Consider the following 17,290-nt stretch of genomic DNA (forward strand, 5'->3'; position numbering starts at 1 on the left):
GGTTCCACCCAAACACTCTCCTCTGTAAATGGGATTGTATCTACCCTATTCTTATCTGTTCTCTCGCCAGCTCTCAGAGGTCTATCTCCAGGGTCTTTTTTTAGTGAACACCAAACTAAAGGATTTGTTAATATTTTTTGCTTTTTCCTCCTCTTCCTCCTTGTCACCTTTCAAACTTACAGTTCCACCTCTGGGCTCCTTCCTTTCTCTGACATATCTGAAAAATGTTTTGTCACTTCTCTTTACCTCGTTGGTGATCCTTTCTTCCACTTGAGCTTTAGTCAACCTGATTTCCTTCCTCATCTTTTTTCATCTTCCCTGTGTTCTTGTTTTTGAAATCCTTTGTATTTTATGAATGCTGATCTTTATGATTTTAATTTTTTTTAGCCACTTTATGTTCATTTTCCTTTTTATTTACTTTTCTTACATAAAGATTTGTTGCCATTATTATAGCTCTTTTTAGTTTGGCCCGCTGTGCTTCCACTTCACCTATGTTCTCTCAGCCTTCCAACTCTTCCTCAAGGTTCATCCCATTTTATCAAAATCAGTATTGTTGAAATCCAGGACTTTGAGTTTTGTGTGACTTCACTCCCCCCTTAGCCGTTTATCAGACCATACCGTCTGATGATTACTAATGCTCAGGTGGGCATCTAACCACCTTCATTTGTGAGCACCAGATCTACCAGCATCCCACCCCATCATCATTTATTGGAGTAGAGTACCTTGATGGCATCTACAATTTCTCTACTTCTTCTTCCTTCTGCAGAAGGAATACTCCAGTCCACATCTAACAAATTTAAATTTCCAGCCAGCAATACTTCTTCCATCCTTACCACCTTTTGGATGTCTTTGGTCAGATGTCTGTCCAGTTCTTCTGTTGGAGTTGGAGGCTTGTAGTCCACTCCATTGTAAATGGAAGTGCCATCACCTCTTTTTAAGACAGCCCGCAGTGCTTCCTTCCTCTCCCTACCCCCCCTGCATTTCAGTTGCTTGGATATTATTTCTGACATAAAAATCTACCCCTCCCCCTTTTCTGCCACCTCTTCCTTCATTAACAGGTTATAGCCTGGTATAGCCGCATCCCATTCATAAGATTCACTGAACCTCGTCTTGCAGAGCTGAAATGTTATTGCCAGACTACCAATATTTGTGTGCATATTTGTGCAGCTGTTCCTCCTTGGTTTGCTATTCTTTCTATTCTTTCTGATCTCCTTTTCTGCCCTGTTATTAAAGGGTGGACCATTGGAAAACAGGACCTAAATCCTCTGTCTCTGTTTAGACCCATGTCCAGTTCACTGAACATCTTCATAATCATGTATTTCTATGTTTCTCTGTTCCTCTGTAATGTAATATGGCATTCCCCATTTATTTTGTTATTTTCTACACCCTCTTTGTGTGTTTGTTGGGGGGGTTGATATTCCAAATCCATTGGCTTTCTTCTGCTGCCGCTATCTTTTTCCAACCTCTTTGCCCTCTTTCTCAGCTTCTGTCTCCCACGTTCACTCTCCTCCAGTCTCCATTTCCCCCTTCTCATCCCACGTTGCCAGTGCACTCACTATCCCTGCAGCTATTCTTGTTCCTGCTGTTTTTGCAATTCATGTACTTCATTTATAAACTAAAAGCACACACCACTGTGGAGAAGCAGCAGCTGTGGGGTACTGAGCACGCTTTCTAGTGATGGTGCACTCTGTTGCTGTTCCAGGGTCTAGGGAGGAGGAGGAGCAAAAAAGGCCTAAAAGATCCAGGAATCTTGGGATGTTGAGGCTAATGGGGAATGCCATATTACATTACAGAGGAACAGAGAAACATAGAAATACATGATTATGAAGATGTTCAGTGAACTGGACATGGGTCTAAACAGAGACAGAGGATTTAGGTCCTGTTTTCCAATATAAAAACATTCATTTAGCAATCAGCTCTTCAAGATACAGGTTGAGCACTGTTATCTTCTTTCTTATTAATGAACAATGTAAAGGTTCTCTGACCCTACTCACAGTTGTGCATTTTGTGGACTAGAGTCCATGTCACTCCATATCCACTGGGTAGAACAGCTACTCCATTGCTCTTATTAACTCCTTCAATATTACATAAATGAAATGTAATGGACCTGCCTCCACGGCCTGCACTCTTCTCTTTCACATAGAGAATTTCATCTTCATTTACTGATGAAGGGGCATTAGCAGTCCGAAATGCTTCCGTCGATAAACTCTTATCTTAATAAAGGTATCATCTCCAACCAACCATTTTGTTATGTTTCTTTTTACTAATTTCCCTTAAAATATATAAAAAAACAAATGAGAAATTTATGGTGTTGGGATTTTTCTCCATTAAAACTGAGTTGAACTCTCTTGCCTGCTATTTGGTCAGCCCTTGAGACAGTAAATCTGACAGGGAAACTCATAAGGCTGTGCCTGCCTTACCTTCTGATGGTAGTTCCAGTGCCTTTTGATCTCTCTGCCTGTGTGTTCTCGCTGCAGCCTGCCTCCTCCTCCTCCTCTTGAAGCCTCTGGCTCTTACGTGCCATGTTCTGCTTCTTCCGGCTTCACCTTGCCACGTGTGAAGCAGAATATGGGGCATAACAAAATATCCTTCCCCACCCCATTCCTGCACAAGCTTTTCTAATAAACTCTGCAAACCCAATGCACTCCCCCTACTCTTGCTTTATTTTATCATCTCTGACATGCAGACAAATGTAATAATGAGTTTTATGTATGCAAGACTTCCTCTAAGAGGAACGGCTTCAACAATTTAGTCTGGCAGCGAGCTCATGCCTTCGAGAGAGGCAGCCTGTGACATCATAATAAGGTGGGCTGACAGGCAGGTTTTCTACATGGCCCAGTTATAGCATATTAGGGGTTCCTGTTGAAAAACTGAAGCAATATTTAGGATCCTGGTTACAGCCATTTACCAGGTTTACTGACTGAAGGGTGTACTTGAGTAACAGAAAATGTCATATCACCCAATTTTAAAAAAATACTTTTGGGGGTGCAAACTTCTCTATGCTTGTAGAGGACAATTGCCAGTCACTTACTCGGGCTAACAGGGAACCCATGTAAATCGGGCTTGTCTGAAAACTGTCCTCAGAACAGCTAAAAAGTACACGTGGTGTTCAGATTCCCAGGGCCTTGTGCAGTCAGGGGAGGAATGTCCACATGTGGAATGTAATGTTCACATCTGCATGCACACTTTTGCCCTCTTTCCTCCATCCATCCTCAGAAAAAGAGGAAATACTAAGTCACATACTTTTGTCACTAGGTTACCCACCTATGCAAATTTTTCAAAAGAAAAATTACACATGTAGTTTTCTTTGAAAATTGCTTACCAGCTCCGTGGGTGCAAAATTACCCCTGGACTTTTCTCCTAGGCAGGGTAGTGAAAACTGTTCCCTCCCTACCCCCCTCCACAAAGTTCGGGGACAGTAATGCTGAAATTAGGCTTCCAATAACTCCATACACTTGCTCAGAGGCATCGGACATAGTCGACAGAGGATGGTATGATGAAGCTATGTGACAAATGATTTAAGTCATTTTCAAGTTTATTTAGAAAATTTGTATAATTAGGAAAAGAGCTCCTAATTAGGTTTCTGGGTTTTAGGAAATTAATTTTTTGTAAGAATGTTTACTGTATTTTTGTTCCTGGGGTGCATGGCCTGGAGCATCCCTTTTACTCACTAATGCTCACTGACTGTCCTGGAGCACATTATTTCACTGAAAGTATTATGCGTCGTTTCCTTCTGAAAATACAGTAAATATATTCAGGCTTCTTCATGGAGCTAAAGAAACCTTTTTTTTCAAAATCAGCTCTATGGGGCTTTTCTATTACTGCTGTTGCTGCTGAGATCATCAACGTCATCACAATAGAGTAGCCAGTAATGAGGTCACAGAGTAAATGCTTTACTTGCTGGAGAGCTACAGTGTGGTGGCCAGGCTCTTCAGGAGAGAAAGGGCCTGCATGGGATGAAAGTGAATGCACACGAGAGGGAAACAAAGGTACATTGCAGAAGGCAGAACAACCCTAGGTCTGTAAATGAGTGGAAAGCGATTATACTCTGATCGACTGAGGTTGCATTTAAAGAACAGTCCGACAGATTTCTGGCCCAGTTTTGCTGTAGAGGTGTATTCGTAAACTTGCAGGATTAGAACTCAGCTTTGCACGGAACATCAGGAGACAGAGGAGGAGCCAGGTTATCAGGGGTCCTACATGCTCGCTAAGCCCTCCTTTCGCTGCTGTATCTTAGTCAAGCCAGCCACCTGAACAGTTTCCAGATAGTAAGCGAGGAAGAAAACGCAGGAAGACTATCTGCCCTCTTGATCCTACTCTCTTCTCCATCCTTTTCTCAATTCTCCTTATTGCATGGCCTTGAATTTTTAACCCATCACATCAACAAGGCCTTCTGCTTTCATCATTTAAGGAAGCCAATCTGTTTCCAACTGTTCACCTTGTAGGAACAAAAAAAAAAAAAAAGAAAGCATAGCAGCAAAGTAACACAGTCAACGATGGCAGAAAGACCCAAGTGATCCATTCAGTCTAATCAGCAAGTTTTATTTATTTTTATTAGGGTAATAAGTGCTGCTCCCATGTCCTGTTTTGGGGGTAGCTTTTTACCCCAGGTAGATTTTGTAGTATTACCATTTGAACTTGAAAAAAGTTTAATAGTATGTGAAAACAGAAACAGTGCACCACCACATAACCTGCACATAACATAAATGGGAGTGCATATGAGTATCCGATCAGAACCCTGTTTTGTTTCAAAAGTAAAGATTGTTTTCAAACCACATAAGAGACCCTAGCAAATTTTCTATAAACTTCAGAATGTCTATAATCATTTCAAAGAAAACAGCACCTCTCAGCACATCCTGGCTACCTCATGGATATTCTAAATGTAGGAATTCCACAAGACCATAGACATGGAGTGTTCAGAGCAAACAATAATTCTTATATAACTTGTGGCCTTTGAGCATGAGTAAACCATGCAATGCTACTCTATGTAGAGCATTCTTGAAGTGGCAGCTTATACTGTAGGAGAGAATTGATTGGGAAAGACATTGGCAGAGCGTTGCCACCTTGAACTCTTTCTGATCTGTCCACCTATTATCAATTCTCAGCCCTGACTGTCCAGAAGAACATCTTATTTTCATAGATGACTGCTGCCAGGCTGGATTATGAGATTGTGAAGGAGTATACATAACAAGTCCTCAGAACAGTGCAAGGGACTAGTCCCAGCTGTCTGGTTCCGATCCACCTTAACAAAGGCATTCTGAGTGCAGGGCAGGTTTCTGAGCAGGAATATAGTTTAGGTTCAGGGGAGAGCAAAGGAGGCCCTGGGAATGAGGAGAAGGTAGCTCCTGATAATTATTGACCTGCTATGCTATGAAGTACTGCTCTATGTTTAGAAGTATTGCTGAAGTAACCAATTTCAATTACTTATGTTTACTTGTAAATAAGAAAGTTTATGCAAGGAACATATGGTGCCCAGACCATTTATTCTCCAGACCTACAGACTGCTTGTGCTGTGCTACATATGGTGTCAGTTTGGGGATTTCTGCGCTAAGGGACTGTACACGCAAAAACCCAAGCCTCCAAAAATGAAAAAGAGAGAGAATTTTTTTCACTATTTGGAACCTGTTTGCTTTAAAATGGTTGTACAGAGCAGAGACTGGTGTTACAAGAAAGTCTGAGCTAATTACAGTAGCAGCACAGAACAGTGATCAGGCCATAAAAAAAAAGAAGAAAAGAGAGGATTTTTCTGAACTGTGAGAAATCTGGGCCTAAGCAGGGCACAAAGCAAGGGAAGCACATTGGAACCCCCCCCCCCCCCCCAGAAAAGAAAATGTTCCCAGGCCTGGCTCAGGGGCTAAGTTTAAAGTACAACAGGCTAAGGAGTGTAGCTCCACCTGCATAGAGAGGAATTTACGAGCAGAACAAGCAGGAATTTTTTTCTTTTTCCTTCTGGATTAAAGAAAGAAAAAGTTTGAACAGGGTGAGGCTCTCTGGAAGCTAGCCAGCTTTGTCTGTACTGGAGCACAACTGAGACTAAAATACAAGCTGTGCTTCAAACCCTCCTGGAAGATCAGAGCCAACTGCAAGAGAGTTTAGTAAGGAGCCAGATTTCCTGGGCTTCTACCAGCATGCCAGACACAAGGCCAGGAAGGGGCTCAGAATACCTGGAAGCAAAGGAAGCGTAGCAGTCCTATGAATCACCTGACTAGCAATCTATTATCCAGAGGGACAAAAACCCAGAGGTACAAGAGGAAGATAAAGATACCACATATGCGAGACACTGAGGCTGGGAAATGTCTAAAAACAGCTGAGGCCCATCAGAGAAGGCAACTCTTCTCTCCTAAACACGTCGAGTGCTGTAGATTCTCTCTCTTTCTTGGAGGAGATTTCATTCTCCTCGGCTCACCTCAAAATCACCCCTTTGTCTATCCGTGAGTGACAACAGAGAAGTGCACAAGCGAGAGGACCTCTGCTCCTCCAAATCTTCTTCCCATTTTTTTCCCAGTGCCAGAGTCCCCTGCCCCCATGAAGACCCAGCTGAAAAAAAAGGTACTGTTGCCAGCACTCTGCTTTAAGTAGAAGGCTTGGTACAAGAAAATAAACTCGGTGGCAAAAAAGAGGCCAAGGGAGCTGCATGCAGGAGAAGAGCTGGAGATCCCATTGAAGAACACTGAATTAATCCAAGGCCTGTCCCCTCTTCCTCCCCAAAGTAACAGGAGTTAAACAGGAGGCCCAATTTCCTCAGGAGAATCAGCTCACAACTTGACCCAAGTAGAGGTATGTTAACCTACCATCTGCTGGAAGCAGAGAAAACTGGCAGGGTGATATCAGCACATAATTTATATAGGGTGTTATTAGCAAACAAGTTGTTCTCTGTCTCCATCTGCTGGTAGAGATGCATAATCTACTTGTCTGGACTTGTCTGGGGGAACAATAAGTGTATTTTTTGAAACTGTTCACAGTAGAGACTTGAGCTTTCATTTAAACTTTTTGAGGCTTTTTAGGCTTGTGAGGTGAAGAAGAGGCATAGGTGAAATCCTAAACAGGAAAAAAGGAGAGTATAAAAATAAAACATGCTCCTTTTTTGTTGTCAAATATATTAACAGCATACATTGTAACGACTTCTTATGTTTTTACTATTTTTGTAATAGTTGAAATCCTTACAAACTTCCCAGCATTTCCAGGTGCTTGTGCCCAAACAGCACCCTCACTCTCTGAACCCAACACGGAGATACAGAGAGGCGAGCCCGCACAAACTAATGCCCAGGTGTAATAGCATGCAGGTGGAGAGCTATTATTTATTTTAAACGGGGGATGTTTGCTTAGGGATAGCAAACATCCAGCTTTGCCAGGATACATCTTACTTTTTTAAAGGGAGAAATAGATACAGAAATGCATTTCCACCTGTGCTGTGCAAAATACAAAGAAATCAATGATGCACATTGCCAAAGCTGATAGAGAAAATCCAAGACTTCCCACAAAAGAATGAGCAAGAAAAACTATTTATAATCTTGGTGGTAGTAGGAGCGACAGCAGCAAAATATGCAATATTCTGCCACCAGACCGAAATGAAATCTGACTAGGGACAACACGGACCAGTACCAAATCTGGGAATTGTCCCTCATGCTGTACTTTCCATAACCTGTACCTTTACTTAACTTATTACCAGTTTGTAATTTTTCCCTTCTTACTCTTTTATTTTAATTACTCTGTGTATTATTTTGGCTATATATGTAAAATTGTCGTGCCAAGAAAGGGCTCACTTTCCCTAATAACTGCTTAGCCTCTACCTCTCTGAGTCTCGCGATAGCGCCAGTGGGGCGGGTATCGCGAGAGTGGGGGCGGAGTCAGTTGTCAAGGCGCGCGCAGGAGCGGCTGCAGCCAAAGGGAGACGCGGCAGCGGGGAATCGAAACAGCAGGAGCAGTCAGTGCCGTTGTTGTCATCTGCCCCATAGCCTTCTAAAGTAAGTGGGCTTGGAAGTTGCAGGATGAGTGGCTTCCGGTGCTGGCTAATTTTACATTTGTTGCTTGTAGCAAAATAAGTGTGCCGTAATGGCCCAGACACACGTGTTCAGGATTCGGAGTTGTGCCAAGTCAAAAAAATTTTTTAATGGTGTTTTTACATTCAGTAAATTGGCATCTAAAACTGTTTTTGGACTGTGGAGCGGCAGTATTTTGGCGGACTGGCAGTAATTGAAGGAGGACGCAGACCTACGTTGCAGCCACAGATATACCTGCTTCCACCTGCAGCAACATTCTCTACTGTCCTAAACCACTGGGTTGAAATACATATATTTTTTACATACAAATTTGAAACAGGCCACGTAGTTGCAAACTGGTAACAGCTTCACTCGTGGTCCCACAGTGCTGCACACCTCTGATGCTTTTGGGTGCAGGGACAGATTGTTACCACTCTCCAGTTCTTTAGTACCGCTGACACTAAACCGCGGATCAGGCCAGCAGACTAAACATCTGACTCAGCCCTAGATTGCTTCCCATCTAGGTTTTATAAATAAAAAAAAAATCCAAAGGGTTTCTGTCTATGCAGTCTCCAAGGCTACTGGAAGTACCAGGCCCTTTAAAGGCACAACATCTACCTCCGCTGCCACCGATACATTTTTTTTAGCCCCTGGCTACTCTATATTCACCTGAATGAGAAGACTTGAATTTTGCCCTTCTCAGCTCCAGGTGTGAGAAACACAACTCCTTTGTTTTAGTTTTTGGAGCTAAAACGTGGTGACTGGGGGAGACTCCTGAATGGGGATGGGGGGCAGTGTTGCCCCTGGTAGAGAAAAACACTGATCTAAGGCTCAGTGACTAATGATTTCATTATGTGGTGTCACTATGTGATATCGTTAGCAAACTGGTGATGCTGCAGACGGGACATGTACCAAGCTTTGGATTCTATTTTTCACCTTAGTTCCTAGAGGGACCAGAGTAAATCAGAGTTTCTGAAAATTGCCACCCTCAAATATGGCAAATTATGTGTGGGGTTCATGACATTTGTATTTTTAAACACATTAAAAGGCACATTCCTTTGTGAATATTTAGGTCAGGGAAGGAAAATGTACATACATGACATTTTCATATTCCTCCCTCCCCTCAGCTATCTCCAGGTACATGGGCAGCTTTAGCTTGCATATATGTGAATTTTCAGAGGGAAAGTACCCCTTTCAGAAGTCAGGTAAACAGTTGGTTAACACTGCCTGTGTAGTTTGCAACTACATGGCCTGATTGAAATTTGCTCTCTAAGAGGGTAACTTTTAAAAGGATTTGCATGCATACATTTAACTACTATTGTAGCAATTTTCAAAAGCCATTTACCCCAGTAAAGTGCACATATGGGGGTAAATCCTATGGACAATTCAGTGGCCAATATTGTAGTAATTTTCAAAAGTTCACTTGGCTAAAGTGCATTTATTTACACGTGTAAAACTCAATTTTAAGCGTGTAAATGCTTTTGAAAATCAGGCCCTGAGTGCAAAAAAGAAAAAATTTCAAGAAGTAATTTTAGCAGATATGAACTGAGAGTAACTGAGCAGCGGAGTAAAGGAAGCTTCATTTTTATCCAGTGTGATAAACCCGGGTGCTAGGTCCTTTGGCTGGGGGCTAGTTAATGTTTGGTGATGGGCAAGTGATGGTGCTTCAACACTTGCCCAGTGGAGAACAAAAGATGAAATTGTTATGAGGAAGAGCAGAGGACAGGGTGTACGATTTCTGCTGTTCACTGGATTCTGTATGGAGATTTCCAGCAGTGACTGGGGAACAAACCTAAGTCATTTCAAATCAACCTGTAGCCCAGTTCCAGTACTTGTTTATTTATTTATTTATTTATTTAGAGTTTTTCTATACCGGCATTCGCGATGGGAATCGCAGCATGCCGGTTTACAGTTAACTAGGGGTGCAAAGGAGATATAATAAGAACATTAACAAGTGCTGAGAGAGGAAGTTGCAGTTACAATAAAACAGGGATATAATAAAACTTGGAGCAATGAAAAGGTGATGGGGAATAACATAACTAGGGGTAGCGCAAAGGCTTGTATTGCTCTTAGAGAAAAGTGTATTACTTGTATTGCTCTTAGAGAAAAGTGGATTTTTAATAGGTTGTGACTTATCAACCAAAAGCATTTGATAGTACTCAAGCTTTTGGGACCACACAAGGCTCTCTTCTGGCTAGTCTGACATGTGAATAAGGAATCTATGAGGTCTCAAAAGCTCATGTACTACATTGTGTATATATATATTTTTGTTGGTCCTTTAAAATGGATCACTGTGTTCAGAAGACAGTGTCCAAAGGAACAAGTCAACCCTGTTCCCACCTTAGTAAACAAATTGCACCACAAATGCTCATGATTCTTGCCATAATCAACATCTGAGGGACATAGTCTCCAAAACTGAACACAAGTGTAGTGGAGGTGATAATGAGAGCACTGTGATTTGTGAGAGATTGAGTTTCACTGTGACTTTAAAGTCTTGGAGCAGTACCATCATGGCAGAATTGCAAGGTTTCTGAAGTTGGTGTTTGTTGCTCAAGCTGTAACTTGCCAGTATGGCACAGTAGGAACGTGTGTTGATGTGGGAAGGCTGAAGCAATTGATCATTCTTGTCATTTGTCCTGTGTTGCAGCAGTTTTCCCATATTACAGAATTATTATTTTTTTTTAATCGCCAGAAGGATGCACCTAGATTCATGCGGCATATGGGATATGGATTTTTATAATACTGTATTTTCATGTCTTTTGCTTATTCATTTTGCAGAAAGAAATATAATGTTAAACTAAATTATCTAGAGCAGTGGTTCTCAACCTTTTTTCGGCCGGGACACACCTGACAGACGGTTCTCATATGCGTGACACACTGAACATGTGACCGTCATGGGGCTATATGTAAACATACACTCTGCATCCACGGGAACCCACTTGACCTCCAACAATGGATGCAGAGCAGAACTAAGGCATTACCCATAGAACTCACCATGCAAAAAAAGATATTCTGGTCCTGATGACATCTCAGTAAAAGCAAAACAAACTCCCTTTACTACCAGGCACAATAGCCCTCCTTATGAAAAAGCAATAATTTACCACTAATGCATATCCTATTGAGAAAACACAACAAATAAGATTGATACAATTGCCTACATGCTAGTAAAAGACCTCACCTCTGTCACACACACAGAACCAACCTTCACCAAGTACAGAAAGACCACACATTATAAATATGGAGACAAACTGGAATGGGAAACAAAAAAAAAAGCCACTCTGCATGCCGTGCAAACCTGGAGAAATGGAAAGAGAAATATATCACCTAACACAGTACCAGGATCTGCAATAAAGCACAGAAACTAATCCGCACAAAGTTACACCTGCATTATGGAACACATAACAACCCTACCTATGAAAAGGCAACACTACAAATATTAAATCAGGTCCTAAAAATGAATTCACCTCCTATTAGGAAAATAGAACAAGCCAAGCTGCTATAGATCCCTACACAGAAATAACTATAAAACTATATTAATAAATGTTTCAAAACAGCTGCTGAACAGAATAAGGTCAAACAATTAAAACTCATAAAAATTGTTCAAATATCAATAAAATATTTCAAAACAGCAGACACATCACATAATACCCAATAATTAAAATGGCAGTCAATCAAGAAAAATAAACTTAAAATGCACATACCAGGAGCAGCAGCGGCTGCTGCTAAAGCTTTGTCTTCACAGTCCTCTTCTTTAGGGCCCACAAGCAGGGGCGGATTGCCCTATCGGGGGATCGGGCTTCCCCCGGTGGGTCGGTTGCTCTCATTTCGTGATTTATTTATTTATTTTTAAGACTTCCTGGCCAAAGGGAAGAAGAGGGGCTGCTGCGGCCTGAAGAGAAGCTGGCGAGGCTGGGAGGCTTGCAAGACCCTGGCAGACCCCAGCCTGTTGAGGCTGGAAGAAAGCCCAAACAGAGATTACCGACGCCGCAGCAGCGCAATGATGACGTGCCCACAGGGATCCCTTCTGCGAGCACATGGGCAGAAGTTACTGCGGCATCATGGTGATGACGATCCTACCCCCCGCCCCCTGCGAGCACATAAGCGCGGCTGCGGCTCAGTGAAGACCTGTCCGGGAGGGTCCTACCCCTGCGGGCTGAAGAGGACCATGGCTGACTGGTGAAGAGTGGCCCGCAAGGGTACCGTCTCCTGTGGGCGGAAGACCACGGTGACTTGACAGGCCTCAGGAGGTGCGGGAGGCAGGCTGTGCAAGGGAAGGTAGGACAGTGGGAATGACTCACTCCCTTGGCCTCCTCTCCCCATCCCTTTCTTTTCCATCTGCCTCGGCGCTCAGCTCCTCTTCCTTCCCTTCTCTCCCTATTTCTGAGAATGGAGGGGAGGAAAAGGGAGCCGAACTGAATAAGTGAAAGGGTAGGGAGCTAGTTGTGAGTGAGAGGAAAGGAAATGGATGAGGAGTGAGAGGAAAAGAGTATATGAAGGGAGGAAGAGGAGTAGAAGGGAAGGGTAGTGAGAGAAGAAAAGGGAGTGAGTGAGAGGGAAGGAAGCAAGGGAAGGAGCAGGAACAATGTTAGCAGTGGGAATGACTGTAAGACTGCTGGGGATGGGTAGGCAATGAGGGGTGATTGTGAAACTGCTGGGACAGGGGCATTGAGGGATGATGTGTGTGTGCCCACACAAGTCCATGACAATCTCAGGGGGACTGGAAACCAAATGTTCCCAGGTATGGAGAGTGAGGAATGTATTTAATTTTTATTAGTTTTAATTATTGGGTATTATTTGATGTCTACAGTTTTGAAATATTTTATTGGTGTTTGGGAATTTTTAAAAAATGTTTAATTATTAGATGTTCTATTTGTTACCTGTTTTAAAAATATTTATTCTTTTTATTAGTGTTTTATATGTCTTGATTTTATTGTTTGTTTTGTGAGGAATGGTAATGTTTCAGTTTTTTTATTGTTGCACTACATTCATTTCCTGTCGATAGCAGGGCTGAATTAGCCATGCTGTCTGGGAAGCGTCATGACCCAAGTAGGCGGAGTTTCCTCAGTTAGTCACAGAGCTTTGACTCTGTGCAGCTGCGTGGTAGGGTTCCCGCGCGATTCCCTCTCATCTTCAGTTTCTTTTTTTTCGCAAGCAGATCGGACGCGAGGTTTCTTCCTCACAGGAATTTTTTCTTCGCGTTTTTTCTCAAATTTCATCCCAGATGGCTCCAAAGCCATTGGGCTTTAAATACTGCCAGTGTGGCAAAATTATGTCCATCACCGATGGACATAATTATTGCTACATTTGCTTAGGCCCAGATCACAACCAAGCGTTGTGTAGAGACTGCGGCCGCATGTCTCCGCAGGCTCAGCGTCAGCGAGCAGCCAAGATGGAGCGCCTGAGGACGGGCTCCTATGCTCCACTAACGTCAGCACATTCTCCGCCAAGTAAAAAGGGCTTCCTCCCTAGGACCCTCTGAAATGAAACGCTTGTCCAGTACCGGGCCAGGGTGTCACACACCCTTAGGGCTTTCTAAACAAGCAGGGGCTCCGGCGGTGGTACCACGTAAAAAAGGATCGGGAGATGCGTCGTCCGGCTCTCAGGCCTCTGGGTCAGGTTGACCCCATGCTTCAGTGCCGACAAAGTGGGCGCATGGATCGGCGCACAGCGCATCAACAGTGCATGGATCGATGCATGATGCATGGATTGACGCATCATTGGCGCACAGCACAAAACAGAAGCATGATGCACAACCCAAGCAAAGCGTACAAGAAAAGCATCGTCATACGACGCATCAAACACATTCATCGACACATACCTCAAGAAAAAGAGCAAAAAAGAGGAAACATTCTCATGACTCACCAAGGGCCTCCTATATAAGCCCAGATATTGATGTGGAGAATCTATCTGCTCCAGAATCCCACTCTTCAGGTCAAACATCGAGTGAGTGCTCCTTTTCTAGTCTCTCCTCCATATCTTGGTCCAAGAGATTCTCTCCTTCATTGCAGATTCCATTAACTAAACGTTTTCGACCATCTCCGGTCATTCATCCAAGAACCCAGCTCAAAAGGACATTGCCTGAGGATATCTTGTTGGCTGCCATTCCAACAAAAGCCTCTATGACATGGCTACACATCCCTCCTCAAGGTACCTTAGCAGCTGCTGCAATGACACAAATTTCTGAAGTTTTGAGCTCCTTCTTTAAAGATCTAGAGCAATCAAAACAAGTACCACCATCAGGTTCCCCTCCGGGTTCTCCGCCTCCATCACCGGTTACTGAACCTTCGGACCCAAACATAGAACATACACCAGTCCAGCCACTAAGCCCTAGTTCTCAGTTATCTACCTATTCCTCAAACTCTTCAACAGGAATGCCATCTGACCTGCCGGAAGGTGTACCGGAGCCATATTCCCGCCCCCCCCCCTCCCCCGGAGGACCCGACCTACACAAAATTTATTGAAAAAGTAGGTAACCTCTTTCAAGTAGAAACAGGAAAGGTTCCTGATCCCAGGGCAGAAATGATGGGGATCCTGAAAATCTTTGAAACTCCCCCTGAGCTGTCTGCTTTACCACATTTGGTCCTAGACAACGTCCTACTTAAAATCTGGAAAACACCTTTTTCTAAAACTGCTACCTCTAGAAAAATAGAAATCAAATATAAAATGTGTAACTCAACCATTTACGAAACTTCGGAAACATTGGAATGTGATGTCGCCAACGAATATCGGTATAGTAAAAACTTTAAATAAATAAAATAAATAAATAAGAACATCTTGCCATTGATACAACACAATGATTGGCTATGTTCCATCGACCTGAAGGATGCATACTCCCATATTCCCATTCACCCATCTTCCTGGCGTTACCTCTGTTTTCAAGTTCAGAACACACATTACCAATACAAAGTCCTACCTTTTGGCCTATCCTCAGCTCCAAGGGTATTCACAAAATGCCTAGCGGTAGTGGTGGCTCATCTCAGGTAAGTATTGATCCAAATATTCCCTTATTTGGATGACTGGTTAATATTTATTTTTATTTATTTATTTAGGTTTTTTATATACCAGCATTCATGATAAAATCACATCATGCCGGTTTACATTCGAACAAGGTGTGCAAAAAATACAATAACTGAATCTAGTGCAGAGGAGTTGCAGTTACAATGAACAGGGGTAATGGAACTGGGACAAGAGAGAAAGAAGCAGAAGAAGGTTAACATCATAAATTAATAATTATTTACAGCACCGGGGTGGCTACATTCTTTGAATATATAGTTGTGATTCAGGTGTGGTCAGGGAAGGCTTGTTTGAATAGCAAAGTTTTCAATCTTTTTCGGAAGGTTGGCAGGCAAGGCTCCTGGCGGAGGTTCGTGGGGATGGAGTTCCAGAGTGAAGGTCCGGCTGTCGAGAGAGCCCGTTCTCTTGAGGTTATATGCCGCGTGAATTTAGTATTGGGTATCTGGAGGGATCCTCTGTAGGCTTCTCTGGTCGGTCTAAGGGAATTGTGTGGGCTGAGCGGGTGTTGAAGGTCAAGTGACGTACGGTGGTGGATGGACTTGTATATGATGGTAACGGATTTATAGATGATTCTAAAGTGAATAGTGAACCAATGGAGATCTTTTAAGATGGGTGAGATGTGGTCTCTTCTTCTAGTATTTGTGAGTATTCTTGCCGCCGCGTTTTGTACCATCTGCAGAGGTTTAGTGTATGAAGATGGGAGTCCTAGTAGGATAGCGTTGCAGTAATCTAACTTTGCGAAGATTATTGCTTGTAGTATTGTTCTAAAGTCATGAAAATGGAAAAGCGGTTTTATCCTTTTCAATACTTGGAGTTTGTGGAAACAGTCCTTTGTAGTGCGGCTAACAAATGCTTTCAAATTCATCTTGTTATCAATTATAGCTCCTAAGTCTCTGACTTGAGGGGAGAGAGGAATGTTTGGAGGGGTGCTGGAGTTATTGTTGTTTTCTGGAGAAATTAGCATGAGTTCCGTTTTGGTGGAGTTTAAAATGAGGTTTAGGCTGGCGAGGAGGTCATTGATTTTTGAGCAGCATGATTCCCAGTATTCGAGAGTTTTGATGAGAGATTCTTTAAGTGGGATCACTATCTGGATGTCGTCAGCGTAGACAAAGTGTTTGAGTTTTAGGTTGGTTAGAAGCTGGCACAGCGGGAGTAGGTAAATATTGAATAGGGTGGGTGAAAGGGAGGATCCCTGTGGGACTCCTACTGGCACGTCATGGCGGGGAGATTCTTTGTTCTGGATTTTCACTTTGTAGCCTCTATTATTGAGGAAGGTTTTGAACCAGGCTAGCACTGAACCTGTTATTCCAATGGATGAGAGTTGGTTTATGAGGATGGCGTGGTTGACGGTGTCGAAAGCTGCAGAAAGGTCTAACAGAATCAATAGGAAAGATTGTCCTTTGTCGAGGCCTAGAATTAGGTAGTCTGTCAGCAAAACAAGGAGGGATTCTGTGCTGGAGGCTTTGCAGAACCCATATTGGGATGGGAAGAGGAGTTTGTTGTCTTCAATGTATTCAGAGATTTGAATATTAACTAGTTTTTCCATGATCTTGGCTATGAATGGTAGGTTGGCGATTGGGCGGAAGTTGTTCGGGTCAGCGGGGTCTAAGTTTGGCTTTTTTAGGAGAGGTTTGAAGCTGGCACATAGTAGCAATAGTAGCATTAGATCTGTCAACGCTATGAGCACATTCGTTGCACATGATCAACTGTCTTCAAACTCTGGGATTCCTCATCAATTACGAGAAATTACACCTGCAACCTATACAATTTCTTCAATTCATAGGAGCTCTCATCAATACAGTACAGGAAAGAGGCTACCTTCCCAGAGATAGGATACAAACTCTTACAACATTGGCTCGTGGCCTACTCAACAAAACCCAAGCATCAGCATGTCAAGTTCTTCAACTTCTGGGACATATGGCGGCAGCCATCTATGTGGTTCCCCACACCAGACTGCATATGCAACGTTTGCAATGGGGCCTAAACACTCAATGGTCACAGTTCCTGCAGCCCTTCAACTGCAAAGTTCAAATTACCAATCCAATGAAGGAGGACATTCGCTGCTGGCTCTCCCCCAGCAAGCTATCCTCAGGTGTCCCCTTCTGCTTACCCCCTCATCAGACGACACGTACGACGGATGCCTCCAGGAAAGGTTGGGGAGCCCATCTCGGCGACCTGAAAACTCAAGGTCTATGGACCCCTCAGGAGACCACATACCAAATCAATCTCCTAGAGTTACGTGCCATTTGGAAAGCTCTTCAAACCTTCTCAGCTCAACTCCAAGGAACATATCTCAT

The 17,290-nt window shown here is 43.0% G+C and overlaps 2 protein-coding genes across 5 annotated transcripts in view; one reads left to right on the forward strand and one right to left on the reverse strand.

The window, feature by feature from the left end:
* Positions 1-2,636, reverse strand: part of LOC115086154 — a 101,369-nt gene extending 98,733 nt beyond the window's left edge. Inside the window, exon 1 of the mRNA XM_029592656.1 lies at positions 2,421-2,636. Coding sequence (XP_029448516.1) covers positions 2,421-2,524 — 104 coding nt within the window. The 5' untranslated portion in view covers positions 2,525-2,636. The remainder of the gene's footprint in view (positions 1-2,420) is intronic.
* Positions 2,637-7,840: 5,204 nt separating this feature from the next.
* The window catches only part of XRCC6 (X-ray repair cross complementing 6), a 145,265-nt gene continuing 135,815 nt past the window's right edge, over positions 7,841-17,290 (forward strand). For 3 of the 4 annotated variants that reach the window (XM_029590263.1, XM_029590265.1, XM_029590264.1), the window contains exon 1: positions 7,841-7,964. The gene's annotated coding sequence lies outside the window, so the exon portion shown is untranslated. The remainder of the gene's footprint in view (positions 7,965-17,290) is intronic. The other variant, XM_029590262.1, reaches the window with a different exon arrangement.

This window comes from Rhinatrema bivittatum, chromosome 2, assembly GCF_901001135.1.
Source record: "Rhinatrema bivittatum chromosome 2, aRhiBiv1.1, whole genome shotgun sequence".
NCBI classification, from domain to species: domain Eukaryota; kingdom Metazoa; phylum Chordata; class Amphibia; order Gymnophiona; family Rhinatrematidae; genus Rhinatrema; species Rhinatrema bivittatum.